The sequence below is a fragment of the Sebastes fasciatus genome, chromosome 20, assembly GCF_043250625.1.
Source record: "Sebastes fasciatus isolate fSebFas1 chromosome 20, fSebFas1.pri, whole genome shotgun sequence".
In the NCBI taxonomy this organism is placed as follows: domain Eukaryota; kingdom Metazoa; phylum Chordata; class Actinopteri; order Perciformes; family Sebastidae; genus Sebastes; species Sebastes fasciatus.
Genome location: NC_133814.1, coordinates 1,057,476 through 1,074,853, shown reverse-complemented (window position 1 = coordinate 1,074,853; position 17,378 = coordinate 1,057,476). Strand labels below are relative to the sequence as shown.

Genomic DNA, 17,378 nt, shown 5'->3' with positions numbered 1-17,378 from the left:
GCCAAGAGATGAGCAGAAAGGGGAACCCCCTTACCCAGCTGGTCCTGAGGCTGAGTTCACCAACCCTCTCCACTAACACACCAAGGCCTCAGGACCAGAACAGACCAACCAGATTACAACACAGTTCAAACTAAACTACATCACCTATTGGCAAACACAGACAAAGGCACAGAGCAGAATGCAGCGCTATCTGGCTCTAAATTGACAGTACACCATAGCAGACTATCTGAGCATGGTTACTGATTTACATTTAAGAAAAACCTTGACAAAGTCCAGACTGAGTGAGCACAGCCTCGCCATAGAACAGGGGCAACACAGGAAGACCTGGCTCCCTGTAGAGCAACGGCTGTGCTCTCACTGCAGCCTGAGTGAGCTTGAAACAGAGCTACACTTCCTCACCAGATATGAGAAATATCAAGAAATCAGGGATATATATTTAAAAGAAATTAATTTCAGAACTAAAGATTTTCTACAGCTCACAGGTGAAGACAAGTTATCTGTCCTACTGGGGGAGGACACTAGGACCTGTGAGCTGGTAGCAGTCTATGTTGCTGCCTGCCATCAACTGAGGGACATGGACATCAACTGAGGGACAGGGACAGGGACAGCTGTCTGCACCTTGTTGTTGTTTGTTTGTTTGTAAATTTGTATCATTCCTGTTTATATCATTGTTCAAATTAATTGATTGAAATTATTTTGTATTTTATTTTATTTAATCGATGTTTATGAATGTAATTATTGTAAAAAAATTCATCATTTGAATATGCTTTGGCAACATGTGCAGTGTTACGTCATGCCAATAAAGCCATTTGAATTGAATTGAATTGAATTGAGAGAGAGAGAGAGAGAGAGAGAGAGAGAGAGAGAGAGAGAGAGAGAGAGAGTTGTAGATTTCAAAAAAGCATTCGATTAAATTTGGCATAATGGTCTGTTCCTGAAATTAATTGAAAAAGGTGTAGGAGGGAAAACCTATGATATCATTAAAACAATGTATACAAATAATAAATGTGCTGTGAAAATTGGCAATATGGAAACAGATTTCTTCCCCCAAAGTAGAGGTTCAACATTAATATTGATGAATTGGCAAAATCACTAGAACAATCCCATATCCCTGGTCTCACCCTCTCTGACACAGAAATGAAATGCCTACTTTTTGCAGATGACCTCATATTGCTAGCTCCATCTAGGGAGACATTACAACAGCAACTGGATCATCTGCAGACCTTCTGTCAGACCTGGGCCCTGACAGTTAACCTGGAAAAGACTAGAGTTATGGTCTTCCAGAAACGACCCAGGTGTCAGTGAAACCCAAACAGGTTTTTACTGGGCTCCACTGATATAGAACAGACACACAGCTACACATATCTGGGACTAAACATAACATCAACAGGGAATTTCAAACTGGCCATTGATGATCTCAGAGACAAGGGAAGAAAGGCCTTCTATGCAATTAAAAAGTCTTCAAACATAGATATACCTGTAAGAATCTGGCTCAAAATATTCAACTCTATAATTGAACCAATTCTACTGTATGGTAGTGAAGTGTGGGGTCCTCTTGCAAATCAAGACTTTGATAAATGGGACAAACACCCAATGGAAACCCTACACGCTGAGATATGCAAGAGCATTCTCAGAGTCCACAGGAACACCCCCAACAATGGATGCCGAGCTGAATTAGGTCAATTTCCCCTTTTAATTAGGATACAAAAAAGAGCCATCAAATTCTACAACCACCTAAAAACAAGTGAGCCCAACTCCTACCATTACAAAGCTCTCCATTGCCAAGAGGAGAACATAGAGAGGAGTCCCCTCAGCCAGCTGGTCCTGAGGCTCACCTCCTCTAACAGGACCAGGCCTGAGGATAGCCCTCACACTATCTGGACCAACCAAATTAGAGCTAAAGAAAAAGAAAATTACATCAACTATTGGACATCCACCACAAAAAGTCAACACAAACTTCAATGCTATTTGGCTCTAAACAGACAGTACACAGTGGCAGACTATCTGACCACCGTGACTGACCAGAAACAGAGAAAGACATTGACTATGTACAGACTCAGTGATCACAGCCTGGCCATAGAGACTGGCCGACACAGGCAGACCTGGCTGCCTAGAGAAGACAGGCTGTGTCAGCTCTGTTCACAGAGACAGGTGGAGACAGAGCAACATTTCCTGCTTCAATGTAGCACATATGACGAAATTAGGGAAAAATTCTTTACAAAAATTAAATGTAAACTCCAAGATTTCGATTCCCTCTCTGACCAAAATAAAATACAACATCTACTTGGAGAAAATAGTGTCATCAGCATAGAAGCTGCAGGATATGTCAGTGCATGTCATAGCCTGAGAGACAACCACAACAACAACACATAATAGATGGAACTCACACTCTGCCTTTTATTTACTCCTCTACTTCATGGTTTGTTTGTTTTTATTTGGGTTTTTTTATATATACATTTGATATTGCAATATATTGTTATTAATTGTTTTTATCTGTTTGTTTTACTGACACAACAAACTTGAATTATTTCTGTATTGTTTTCTACCATTTCCATGTTCTTTTTAAATATCTATATATTGTAATTTGCTTAATGAATTGTATTTATGTGTATATATATGTTTTTGTTTTTATTTTTTTATTTTTTTATTATTATTATTATTGAATTGATGCTTTGGCAATATTGTCATGCCAATAAAGCAAATTGAATTGAATTGAATTGAATTGAATTGAGAGAGAGAGAGAGAGAGAGCTGAAGAAGTTAGCAGCATCATGATGAGCTCCTGAATATGTTCAACTTTTTGTTTTAAAATGAGATAAACTTTTAAACAACTGTTTAGAGGAATTACCTCCCTGGAAGCAAAACAAAAAGGAACGGCAAGCGAGAAACTGTGAGAAGTGCTGCCCAGCTGAAAAGCCCAACAGGAACCCCAACACACTGCCAAACTGACAGCTGTCAGTTAGCTAGCAGGACAGTTAAGACAATCAAGCTAAGAAGAGGAATACAGCCAGAGACGTGAGTGAGAACATTAGAGAGACAATATAATCTAAATAAGAATTTAAATTTATAAAAGAAATAACTAGCTACAATAACTGCTAAATACTAGCAAGTTAAAGCTAACAGCTAGCTAACAAAAGCTAACAACAAGCTTAAGCCATAACAACGGTTGCCAAGGAGTAGCAACAGCAACAATGCAGCAGCAGCAGCAGGGTTCCATGGATTCAACCACAGCCTGGACAGAGGCTATTCCTCTTGTCTACCCACAATTCAATAATAATAATTATTATTATTATTATATGTATATTGTGTATGTATGTATATATATGTATATGTATTATGTATATGTGTTTGTGTGTATATATATATATATATATATATATATATAGGCCCAGGGAAGTGTACTGATCTGTGGTGACCTTAATGCCAGGACAGGTATAGAACCAGATTGTATTAACCCACAGGGAGACAAACATACCTGACCAAATCAGCATTCCCCTCCCTTCACATCCCCACAGGAACAACTTTGACAAAACTGTCAACAAAAGTGGGCACTGACTCCTGCAGCTATGTGGAACACTGGGTCTGTACATCGTTAATGGTCAACTTCGAGGAGACTCCTTTGGTCACTACACACACAGCTCTCCTCTTGGCAATAGCACAGTAGATTATAGTATTACAGACCTAGACCCCTTCTGTCTGAGAGCATTCACAGTCAGCCCCCTAACACCCTTATCTGATCATAGTACAATTACACTCTACATTAGAAAGACAGTAACAGACCCTCATGCAGCAAAACCCAGTAAACTGAACTATACAAAACAACCTTATAGATGGACAAACAAAAGCAACGACGACTACCAGAAAGCAATCACACAGCAAACAATTCAATCTCAATTAGACCATTTTCTTTCCACCTCATACCACCAGAGTAATGGCAGCCTGAATCCGGCTGTATGTGATATTAATAACATATTCGACAATGTGGCAAATTTATCCAATCAGAAAAAGTCTCAGCATCACAGATCAAAACAGTCAGCCAATGAGAAGTGGTTTGACACAGACTGCAAACATCTGAGAAAAACACTCAGAAGTTTATCTAATCAGAAACACAGACAACTTGATGATCCTGAGCTCCGCCTCCAATATTGGGAAACACTGAAATTATACAGAAGAACACTCAGAACTAAAAGGGAACAACATGCGCAGCACCAACTAGATATATTTGAAGAGTCCATTGACTCAAGTACTTTTGGGAAAAAATGATTCTGCAGCATCCTGAACAGCCGACTGCAAGACTTCCTCAGTGAACATAATGAGCAAGAGTCAGATTGGATTTACACCACAACATCGAACTACAGACCATATTTACATCCTCCACACCCTCATTAATAAACATGTCCATCACAACAAGAACTACAGACCATATCTACACCCTCCACACCCTCATTAACAAACATGTCCATCACAACAAGAACTACAGACCATATCTACACCCTCCACACCCTCATTAATAAACATGTCCATCACAACAAGAACTACAGACCATATCTACACCCTCATCACCCTCATTAATAAACATGTCCATCACAACAAGAACTACAGACCATATCTACACCCTCATCACCCTCATTAATAAACATGTCCATCACAACAAGAACTACAGACCATATCTACACCCTCCACACCCTCATTAACAAACATGTCCATCACAACAAGAACTACAGACCATATCTACACCCTCCACACCCTCATTAATAAACATATCCATCACAACAAGAACTACAGACCATATCTACACCCTCATCACCCTCATTAATAAACATGTCCATCACAACAAGAACTACAGACCATATCTACACCCTCCACAACCTCATTAATAAACATGTCCATCACAACAAGAACTACAGACCATATCTACACCCTCATCACCCTCATTAACAAACATGTCCATCACAACAAGAACTACAAACCATATCTACAACCTCCACACCCTCATTAATAAACATGTCCATCACAACAAGAACTACAGACCATATCTACACCCTCATCACCCTCATTAATAAACATGTCCATCACAACAAGAACTACAGACCATATCTACACCCTCCACAACCTCATTAATAAACATGTCCATCACAACAAGAACTACAGACCATATCTACACCCTCCACACCCTCATTAACAGACATGTCCATCACAACAAGAACTACAGACCATATCTACACCCTCATCACCCTCATTAATAAACATGTCCATCACAACAAGAACTACAGACCATATCTACACCCTCCACAACCTCATTAATAAACATGTCCATCACAACAAGAACTACAGACCATATCTACACCCTCATCACCCTCATTAACAAACATGTCCATCACAACAAGAACTACAAACCATATCTACAACCTCCACACCCTCATTAATAAACATGTCCATCACAACAAGAACTACAGACCATATCTACACCCTCATCACCCTCATTAATAAACATGTCCATCACAACAAGAACTACAGACCATATCTACACCCTCCACAACCTCATTAATAAACATGTCCATCACAACAAGAACTACAGACCATATCTACACCCTCCACACCCTCATTAACAGACATGTCCATCACAACAAGAACTACAGACCATATCTACACCCTCCACAACCTCATTAATAAACATGTCCATCACAACAAGAACTACAGACCATATCTACACCCTCCACAACCTCATTAATAAACATGTCCATCACAACAAGAACTACAGACCATATCTACACCCTCCACACCCTCATTAACAGACATGTCCATCACAACAAGAACTACAGACCATATCTACACCCTCATCACCCTCATTAATAAACATGTCCATCACAACAAGAACTACAGACCATATCTACACCCTCCACAACCTCATTAATAAACATGTCCATCACAACAAGAACTACAGACCATATCTACACCCTCATCACCCTCATTAACAAACATGTCCATCACAACAAGAACTACAAACCATATCTACAACCTCCACACCCTCATTAATAAACATGTCCATCACAACAAGAACTACAGACCATATCTACACCCTCATCACCCTCATTAATAAACATGTCCATCACAACAAGAACTACAGACCATATCTACACCCTCCACAACCTCATTAATAAACATGTCCATCACAACAAGAACTACAGACCATATCTACACCCTCCACACCCTCATTAACAGACATGTCCATCACAACAAGAACTACAGACCATATCTACACCCTCATTAATAAACATGTCCATCACAACAAGAACTACAGACCATATCTACACCCTCCACAACCTCATTAATAAACATGTCCATCACAACAAGAACTACAGACCATATCTACACCCTCCACACCCTCATTAACAGACATGTCCATCACAACAAGAACTACAGACCATATCTACACCCTCCACAGCCTCATTAATAAACATGTCCATCACAACAAGAACTACAGACCATATCTACACCCTCATCACCCTCATTAACAAACATGTCCATCACAACAAGAACTACAAACCATATCTACAACCTCCACACCCTCATTAATAAACATGTCCATCACAACAAGAACTACAGACCATATCTACACCCTCATCACCCTCATTAATAAACATGTCCATCACAACAAGAACTACAGACCATATCTACACCCTCCACAACCTCATTAATAAACATGTCCATCACAACAAGAACTACAGACCATATCTACACCCTCCACACCCTCATTAACAGACATGTCCATCACAACAAGAACTACAGACCATATCTACACCCTCCACAGCCTCATTAATAAACATGTGCATCACAACAAGAACTACAGACCATATCTACACCCTCCACACCCTCATTAACAAACATGTCCATCACAACAAGAACTACAGACCATATCTACACCCTCCACACCCTCATTAATAAACATGTCCATCACAACAAGAACTACAGACCATATCTACACCCTCATTAATAAACATGTCCATCACAACAAAAACATGATTGTTGTGTCCACGTTAAACATCTGTTTTTTTAAGTGTTTGTACATGAATATCTCTACAGGTAAGTTACTCATGCCAGTATGTGGAAAAAAACATGCCTTTTTAAGAAAAGTGGCCTTTAATATATTTGAAATGATAATAGAAAATATTTTACAGTATTCCCTGCTATCATTATTTCTTTCATAATTTCTCCCTTTCAATTTTTAAAATTCAAAATTTGTTGTTCAGTAGAATCAAAATGTGTTCATCTGTATAAAGTAAACTGTAAAATAAATAGTTACTTAAATACTGAATGAAATGGCCACTTTAACCCACTGAATCGCCTCTTGCATTTAGTAACTTTAAAAAAAACATTGGGCACATGTACATTATATTGCATCTGAACACCGATTCATATGTTTTGACAGGATGTGAGCAAAGAAACCGTCAAAGAGGACGATGCTGAGCATGTCATGAAGATCTTTGTCCTTCGTGGAAGTGCAGCCCACGGAGGCCCCACCCCTGCCCATGTGTCCATCATCATCAGTGGAACTGAGGTGACTCCCAAAGTCCAGGCTTTGCACAAAAAACTTCTAGTGTGAGTGAATGCACGCTGTTTCTGACAATGCTTTGTTTTGTTTAACTTGCAGCTCTCAGGAAATACCTGCTAATTATTGTGCCATGCAAGAGAAAGATAGTTTTAGTTATAATTCTGTCCTCTTTCAAATGTGTTACCTGAGCCAACTTTGTACAACTGCATGTTTTGTATATTGTTCTGATAATGGGTCAAAAACTTGGGGTGCTGAGTACGTCAGATTGGGTGGTGATAACAAGAGAGCTCTACTGAAGGCTCAATGCACTGCAACTTAAGAAAACATATTCACCAATTTAACAACACATTAGCAGCATTTAGAAAAAATAGCATGTAGCAAAACAATAATAGACAACAATGGACACTGTTTCCAGGGACACGGCCAGACACGGCTGGGACACACTTGTCCCTTTGAAAAAACTTACAATTTATTTAATTTTCCAATACCACTTACAGATGGTCGACTTCAATAACTTAATGAGTCACAAATCATGGCAACAACAAGCATGTCCCAGCCGTGTGCATCACTTTTTAGTGTTTCTAGAAAGATTCTTTTGTTGTCGGTGGCAGTTGTAGCATTGGTTGTGCCTTCACCAATTTGACAACATGAGCGGCATTTAGCTGCAAGTAGTTGCAGCTAAATGCCGCTCATGTTGTCAAATTGGTGAAGACGTATTCTTTTGCTTGCGTTATGTCTATTTCTGTGTTTTCTTAACTTGCAGTGCTTTGATGTCTCAGGGCCACCGTAGAACTACATATTGTGTAACTATTCTGTATGACACTAAAAGAAAAGTATATGCGAGTGATTGCACTTATGTTTCTTGCAAAGACATTGCACTTCAAAACTGCACTGAGATAAAAACAAATATATATATATATATATATATATATATATATATATATATTTGTGCCTTTATTCAGACTGAGCCTCTCAGTAAAAATTGTTCCAAAAGGTATTTTTTAGGTGCAGTGTTGTCTGTGACTATATGTCGGAACCATTGTAAGCTGTTGTATAATCCTGGCTTGCACCAGTGTTTTAAAACATAATAAAGGTGCTGTTGTTTAAAATGATCTGTTGTTTCATGTTTTGTAATAGCCTTATTTTATTTTGAAAAGTCCTAACAAATGCATACTAGAGTATGTTAAAGGTAGATGAAATATTATGTAAATATTACTTAAATATTTCACCAATGAAAGTAAAGAAAAGCAAGTAAAAACAAAACAGAAAAGCCAAACATTTTGAGATGAGTTTTGTAATTCAGTGCAAAGGTAGTCTAAGTAAAAATGACTATGCAATAGTGAGTAAAATGTAGTAACAAATACAGAAAATTGCTAGTAAAGGTTACTTGACTACCTTTAATAGAAACACTTCAGAACTCTAAGTAGAGTTTACTTGAAATATCATCTGTAAAACCTACTTAAAAATCCTGTGTGGAAATTGTAGTTGTAAGTAAATTCCACTCCAAATTGTTTTCAGTGCAGGCAGAGATTGATCAGACAGACAGTAACTGGATAGGCTTTAAATAGAATTTAAACTTGTACAGAATAAAAGAGTTTAAGAGCAATGCACCAATCAGAGACAGGCAGAGACTGATGGAGCTCTAATCAGCCAATCAGAAACACCTGTTTGTGTCTGAAAGTGCTGAGTCATGGTTGGGAATGACTGGTGAAAACACAGAGAAGGTACTACCTGAAATAGACTCCCTCAGTTAAAAACTACCAGTTGTATAGCTGAACTCTCTTCAGTTTGAGCACCTCAAGACTTTGATATAGATGTTGACGTGTCATTTGTGTGGATAAAGTTAAAAATGACTGAGAACTGGCAGTTTAAAAAGTCTCCACAGTTGAGTTTTTGCTCCAGACTTTTAGAGATGAATTAACATCGCAGCGGATGAGAGAGAGGAAGGGATCTCTTGGTGCTTTGAAGGAGATAAATCCCAAACTGTAAGACCTATTGCTTACATACCTACGTTTTGATGTATTAATTGTGTATGAGGAGTGGAAGTTGTGTCACCAACAAGGTTTTTTGCCAGAAATTTTTGAAAAAAGGAAAAACGCAGGGAGGGTTAGAGAGTGAGTGATATCATCACTGTAAAGCAGCGCAATACACACCCATTATAAAATCTGAAACGGTCTGACAATTTCATAAAACGTAAACTGTAATAAATCAAAAACTGTAAAAGTTATCAAAAAGCTGAATCACAGCTTAATAGTTCAAAGACTTGTAACCCGTTTAAAATGTAAATGAAGTCTGTAACTGAAAGTATGCGGAAGCAGTAACATTTCAAACTGGAGTAGGTTTAAGAGGATTTGAAGATTTTCTCCATTGAAAAAAAATGTGGAAAAAGCTTAATATTTTAAAAAGTATAAATAGTTGAAACAAGAAAAGTCATAACACTAATGTCCCTTAAAGAGCTGAATATTTTGATAGTTGAACAGTTTCTGTAGCTGAAAGTATGCAGGAGGATTAAAGTCCCAAAAACGTACAATCAGCATTCCCACAATTATATATATATATATATTTATGTATTTATAAGGCTTTATATAAAAATCCTAATAAATATTTATAATGATAACAAGGTTTATAAAGTATTCATGCTGATGCTTTACACAGTAGTTTAGTCTTACACCAAAACAACCAGGAGACATTCGAGAGCCAAGAGCAGATCCATCAGGAGGATCCCACAGCTTGGCAAGAGAAATATGAAGCTCTGGAGGTCAGGTTGGCAACGGACCTGGCCGCCAAAGAACAGGCTTGGGAGACCCGAATCAAAGCGATGGCGAGTAAACTCAATCAGGTGGAGATTGAGAAGATAAAACTGGTGGACAAATTCACTTTGGACATGCAAGTTTTGGAATCAAGGTTCCAAAAGGAGCTGGCAAAGACAAAGAGTTGGAGACGGAAGTCAACAAGATGCGGGATGAGAGCAAGGACCTGGCCTTAAGACATCAATGCCAGGAGACGGAGTTCAATAAGCTGCAGGATGAGAACACCGACCTGGCCTTAAGACATCAACGCCAGGAGACGGAGTTCAACAAGCTGCGGGATGAGAACAACGACCTGGCCCTAAAACATCTACACCAGGAGACGGAGTTCAACAAACTGCGGGATGAGAACAATGACCTGGCCCTAAAACATCTACGCCGGGAGACAGAGTTCAACAAACTGCAGGATGAGAACAACGACCTGGCCGGAAAACATCAACGCCGGGAGAAGGAATTAAAAGTCGTGGAGGACAAGAACAACGACCTGGCCCAACAACAACATCGCCGGGAGACGGAGTTCTGCCAGTTGCATGACGAGAACAAGGTCCTTGAGGATCTCTGTCTCAAACTGAACAAGAAGAAGAAGAAGTGGGGTTTCTTCTTTCGCAGGAGGGAAACAGAGGATAGACAGACACAACTGGAGGAGTTGAAAACCAAAATGCACAACAAGGAGATGAAAAAGAAAGAGAAGAGGGAGAAAGCAGAGATGAAAGAGAGACGTGACGGGGACAGTCGGCTGGAGAATGCTGCTGGGTGTTGACACCAGTAGCTCCCTCTTCTTCCCCCCCTCACCTCTCCACCCTCTCTCCTCCATCCACATCACCTCCTCTCTTTTCATCCCTCCTCCTTCTGTCCACCTTCCATCCATCCCACCTCCACCCTTCAATTTCAGGGCAGCACAGTGGCTCAGTGATTAGTGATTAGCACTGCAGCCTCACAGAGACACCTCCACCTGTCCAGCTGTGTGGAGTTTGCATATTCTCCCTGTGTCTGTGTGGGTTTTTCCCTGTTTCCTCCCACGATATCAAAAGATATGCACATTATTTGGACACTGATTGTATTTGATTTAAGCCCTGGTGCTCAGGTCTCCTCCCTGATATATTGAACTAATTGTACATATGTTTAGAGTGTTTAAGGTGAATTGACACTCGAAGCATATGAACTAATTGGTAATATATTTAGAGTGTCAAGTGAGTTGACACTCTACTTAAATCAACCAAATACAATCAATCATGGAGTTTTCCCCCTGGTGCTCAGGTTTCTCTCACAGTCCAAATATATGATTAAATATCAAAATCAAAATAAATATTCAATCATACAGGGTTTTCTGCTGGTGCTCAGTTTTTGCCAAAAGTTCAATGTGTCTGCCACGCTGAGTAAACACATACAATATAAATACATTATTGTATTTAGGTGACTTTAAAGTAGAAGTACTGGTATCTATTTAAGTTATGATATAAAAGCTGAAGCTGATCAACAAAATGATCAATGTGACATAATAAAAGATGGTATTTTAGGAACTAGTTGTGTAATAAATAATGATATTCTGCAGGAAAAACCATATGACCTTCATCACTGACGGGCTTATGATTATTTGTAATATTATCATTATTTACCGGTAATAACATTTGATTATTAATAGACAGATGTAAACATATTTTCTTTCTAAATGTGAATCACTGGTATATGTGTTGAATACATGAGGTGGAACAGCATTGTGTGAGTTGACTTATGACGAGTTTAAAGATGATACTTCACTCTACATTTTTTTCATTTGGTCTCCAAATAATTCTAGAAACATATTTAATTTCACCTCTTTTCAAAGGATAGGAAAATAGTATTTACTCTACAAAAGTATGGAGGACGGAACCTGCCAAAATGAATGAATAAATGAATAAATAAATACATGACTTGATAAATAAATAAATATGTCATTAAATGCAGCATTAAAAATAAATGGTGATAATTAGCAAGTTACCTATCTGAAATTTCTTTGGAATCACTGCCAAATTACCCCAATATTTACCTCACAATTCATCGAAAATCACTTTATTATAAACTTTATTTAACAGTTATATGCTAAAATAGCATTTAATGGTTAAAATAGGGCCCATAGGCCATAACTAATATAAGACACTTCTGATCAGTGTATCAACATACAGTGCAGGCAGTAATTGTAATAGCAAAACAGCCATTCAGTTAAAAGTGCCAAAAAGAGAATTCCACTGAATTAAATAAACATGAGCTTAATAAAGCCAGGTCTGTCAGGTCACTGGTTTTAGTCTGTTTGAGCAGATTATTTTTTAATGCCCTTTAAGGTATTATAATTCCAAAAGGTCATATTGTGTTTTTTAAAAAATAATATCATTGTACTTGTATTTGTTCACTTATATACTGCAAAACAATATAGAGTTGTAATATGATTATTGTTTATAATTCCACTGAAGGTGAATTTAAATTTAAAGTAATACACAGTCCCATTGGATAAACTGAAAAAAGGCTGGGTTGTCAAGCTCAAAACAGGGCTGCTTTTCTGATATACCATCCATCCATCTGCAACCGCTTATCCCGTTAGGGGTCGCGGGGGGGCTGGAGCCGATCCCAGCCGACATTGGGCGAAGGCAGGGTACACCCTGGACAGGCCCCCTCGTCGTGCCCATGTACTGCTCATTTGAGACAGTAGGCCAACTGTACATGACGATGGAGTATGTGAAAGGTAAGGAGGTTTTTTTGGATTGGTCATGCATGCACGTACACTATATCCACTGTACACATCTGACACACACTAAGAAGACCTAAACATAGCATCTGATCTGTTATGTCTCTCTCTGACCTTGTAGGTGGGGATCTTGAAGACTTGCTGCAAAACAAAAGGCGTTTTCGTATGGACATGGCCCGTTTCTACATGGCAGAGCTTGTCTTGGCTGTGGAGTACATCCACAGCTACAGCATCCTGCACAGGGACCTCAAACCCAGCAAGTGAGTTCTCAACCTGTCTCTTAAGAGAGGACATCTTGAACATTTTGTTTTATTTTTCGATGTCTGGTTTTAGGCCCTCCTTAGTTACTGTTACTACGCTCGTCATGCTTTTCATTCTTGCATGGTACAGTTTCATCGGTGGCAGATATACCATTTGAGATTTCTAATTTCTCGGTTGTCGGCTGGATATTAGAAGCTGCTACTCTATCGCTGGCAGATATATCAGCCGTAGCTAGCTAGCTAGCTCACAAAGCTGACATTATTTCATGAGTTGGTTGAAAACACAGTCTCTGGCTGACTTTTTATTTCCAACTGACCCATTTTAAAGCAAGAAAGGCACTCGGAGAGTGCAGACCTCCCCTGTTTATTTGTAATTTATTTATACATTTAATTGATAGATATAAACACTGTTTAAAGACATTCCTTTGCTCTTATATTTTTGGTTTAGGAAACTCAAAGCCTGAGAGAACTGACATGCCTACATATAGTTGCTTAGCTATGATTGGACGATTGCTGTTCAGGGGAGGGGTTTAACAAATCTTTTTTTAAGTTGGAGCAGAATTTACAGAAACTCTCCCAGTATTGATATTTTTTATATTTTTTACACAATCTTAAGTCAGAATGTGCGTAACTAGTTTAGGCCGTATTCTATGTAGTAATGTATCTATTATAGGGCTGTCAAAGTTAAAGCGATAATAACGGGTTAATGCAAATTCACTTTAACGTCACTAACTTCTTTAACGCATTAACACAATTGATATTCTGGAGGTTGTACTGGTATCAGTTTTAAAGATACAGCGAAGATACTGGTATCATATGAAACTAGGAAAACCTAAGGAATCCATTGGTACCAATGTCATAGCTTGTCGCGAAGGAGGTTAAATACTGCTCCTAAACTTCTGCTAAATTTTGGCGAGGGGGTCGAAGGGTTCCCTTGACCTCTGACCTCAAGATATGTGAATGAAAATGGGTTCTATGGGTACCCATGAGTCTCCCCTTTACAGACATGCCCACTTTATGATAATCATGCAGTTTGGGGCAAGTCATAGTCAAGTCAGCACACTGACACACTGACAGATGTTGTTGCCTGTTGGGCTGCAGTTTGCCATGTAATGATTTAGGCATATTTTTTATGCTAAATGCAGTACCTGTTTAATTGACAAAAGTATTCTGTGTAGCCCAAAAACCCCCAATGACTTTCCTATTTGGCCCACTTGCTATTGAAGTGGAATAGTCCTGGCATATAGTCTAACATGAGACATGTTCTGCTTCCCTCCATTGTAGTCTGTTGATCAGCAAAGAGGGACACATCAAGGCTGATTTCGGGCTGTCCAAGATTGGGTCAGTCAGCACGGCAGCCTTGATGACTGAAGCAGACTGTCGGCGAAATGCCAGAGAGTTCACCGACTCAGAGGTTATCTCTTTAAACTTGTGTAAATCCTGTGTTATATGTATTTCCGTACTTAATTTTCCGTTTCCTCCCCTCTTTCATGTCCTCCTACAGACATGCGGCACACCTGTCTTCATGGCCCCAGAACATGCAACCTTTCTACACATTTGTCATTCTAGCAGTTCTGAATGAATCTTTCTGTATTTTAAAAATGATTCAAAATGCACCCACTTTGTGATTTAACTTTAAAAATCTGGCACAAAGTAGCTTTCATTTCTTGTTTCTTTTAAATTTGGGATTTATTTCTTTACTCTAGGTTTATGATGTTTTCCTCTAAGAATTATGTCATTCAGTCCCTTTGGTGATGTCAATTAAATGTAAATTCCTTGATCAGATCAACTGATATGTGCTTCTTTTCCAGATGACATCCACTTTCCAGATGCGGGACATCCCAACCGAGAGTTTGCCAGGCAGCTCATCAGTCGTCTCTTGGAGAAGGACCCTGTGAGGCGTTTGGGTACACGTAAGTGACAGCTTTACTAATGATAGACAGTATGAGAAACAGAGAAACTGCATTTTTATTAGAATACTAACTGGTGTCATGGTTAGAGGTGCGGTGCGCTACATACTGTATAAAGGGAAAATGTAGTCCATAGCGAGACTAGACGCTGAGACCTCCAGAGACCTTTGAACGTAGTGTGGAGTGTTTGGATCAGGTGCCAGGCCCAACATGTGTAGATGTACAAACTAACTGTTTGATTGTGTCACTTTTTATCCAGGAGGAGCCAGTGAGGTGAAAAGACACCCGTTCTTCCAGGGTGTGGACTGGAAGAAGCTCCCCTATGAGACACCTCCATATGTCCCTGATGTGGAAAAGATGCTGGACACCAGCGGCTTTTCATGTATTTATCTCTCATATATTCCTTTTTTATTTCTATTCCAATTTGGTAATGAGGTGATATTTTTCACCGGTTGTCCACGTTAGGTCAGATAATCCTCTATTATATGTTGATGTAAAGTGTTCCAGCAGCAGAAGGAGCTGCTGTATCTCTCTTTCACTGAAGGAGCTATTTATAGTCCATCTTTGGAACATTGTAGTTTCACCACGGCACCACCCGCGTTACTAACATCCGCCACCGTCGCATCATAATCACGGCGCCGAGTGAAGTGCAGTCGGATTCTCTTAACACCACGGTTGTCTTTTCCCTAAGTCCTCATGAATTCTCCTTCACATCTTTCCTTGACCTCATGACGTTTTCCATGGAGGTCAAGGAAAAGTGGACAGGAAAAGACATTATTTTTGGACTTTTCGACCGCAGCCAAAGACTCATGTCTGACATGAGGAGTAGACTTGATTTTTCAGTAATGTCTGGTGTGAATTTCAATTAGGATAAATATGTCAGCCTTTCCCATGACTTAACGCATGTTGGTTGTTGCAGTGTGCCCCTCAAAGCTGTGCCTCACATCCTCTGATTCTGATGATGACTATTACGAACCACCTACGAGGCAAACAGACTTCTGCACTGTTGCCTTCCGCTTCAACAAGGTAGGCTACAGTTTCTTTTCCAGCTCCTCACCCCTCACTGCTGTTTGAGGTTGTCTAAATCGGTTTCTCACTGTTGAATACACATTGAATGTAAATAACTGACAGCAGTTTTCTCTTAAAACTCCAGGTGTACGGCAGCCCAATGCCCCTGTCCCCCTGCACGCCGATGAATCGGCGCCTGTTGTCAGAAAAGCCAGGAGACAGCGAGGCAAAGGAGGAGCAGCAGGAAATTGAGGTGTCTGATGAAGGTTTTTCTGACGAAGAGGACTCCGACTACATGCATTTCAGTGAAGCCTGTCTCCGACAAAGTGGACAGGGCGAAAGTCAATCTGACTTCACCTCTTCACCTCCCCCCCACCACTCCGCTCCAGTCCAAATGGACTCAGTATACTTTGACAGTGATTCTGATGGAGAGGACTACAGCAAATTTAATTTCAGATTAGTCTGTCTCCGACAAAGTGGACAGGACGAAAGTCAATCTGACTCCGCCCCTACACCCCCCCCCCCCTCCACCACGCCGCTCCAGTCCAAATGGACTCAGAATACTTTGACAGTGCTTCTGACGGGGAGGACTTCAGCAACAAGCATTTCAGTGAAGCCTCTCTCCAACAAAATGGAAGGGACGAAAGTCAACGTGACTCCACCCCTTCACCTCCCCCCCACGCCGCTCCAGTCCAAAAGGACTCTGAATATTTTGACAGTGCTTCTGATGGGGAGGACTTCAGCAACAAGCATTTCAGTGAAGCCTCTTTCCAACTAAATGGAAGGGACGAAAGTCAATGTGACTCGGCCCCTTCACCTCCCCCCCACGCCTCTCCAGTCCAAATGGACCCAGTGGAAGAGTGCCCGAGCAATGACCTGCTCGAGGCCACCTGGTCCCTGATGTCCATCCAGCTCCAGCTGGTCGAGCTGGCCAAAGACTTTGGCAACATGCTGCAGAACGGTCTGGTCAGGCCCAACTACTTTGTGGAGCTGGAGAGACAACTGGTGGAGATTCTCCAGGAGGTAGGCCTTTCTCATCTTTGAGGCATTTCTTTTTTTTCCAGCCGATTCACTTGTTTATACATTGTTAGAAGTTCAGATAACAAACAGGAAACTTTGGACA

General features: G+C 40.0%; 1 protein-coding gene across 1 annotated transcript; it reads left to right on the top strand.

The window, feature by feature from the left end:
* Nucleotides 1–13,006: 13,006 nt before the first annotated feature.
* Nucleotides 13,007–14,919, top strand: LOC141758996 (microtubule-associated serine/threonine-protein kinase 3-like). The gene is made up of 4 exons (XM_074620879.1): nucleotides 13,007–13,074; nucleotides 13,199–13,337; nucleotides 14,622–14,751; nucleotides 14,842–14,919. Exons 1-4 carry the CDS (start codon nucleotides 13,017–13,019, stop codon nucleotides 14,917–14,919), a joined length of 405 nt encoding a protein of 134 aa, XP_074476980.1. The 5' UTR covers nucleotides 13,007–13,016.
* Nucleotides 14,920–17,378: the final 2,459 nt, after the last annotated feature.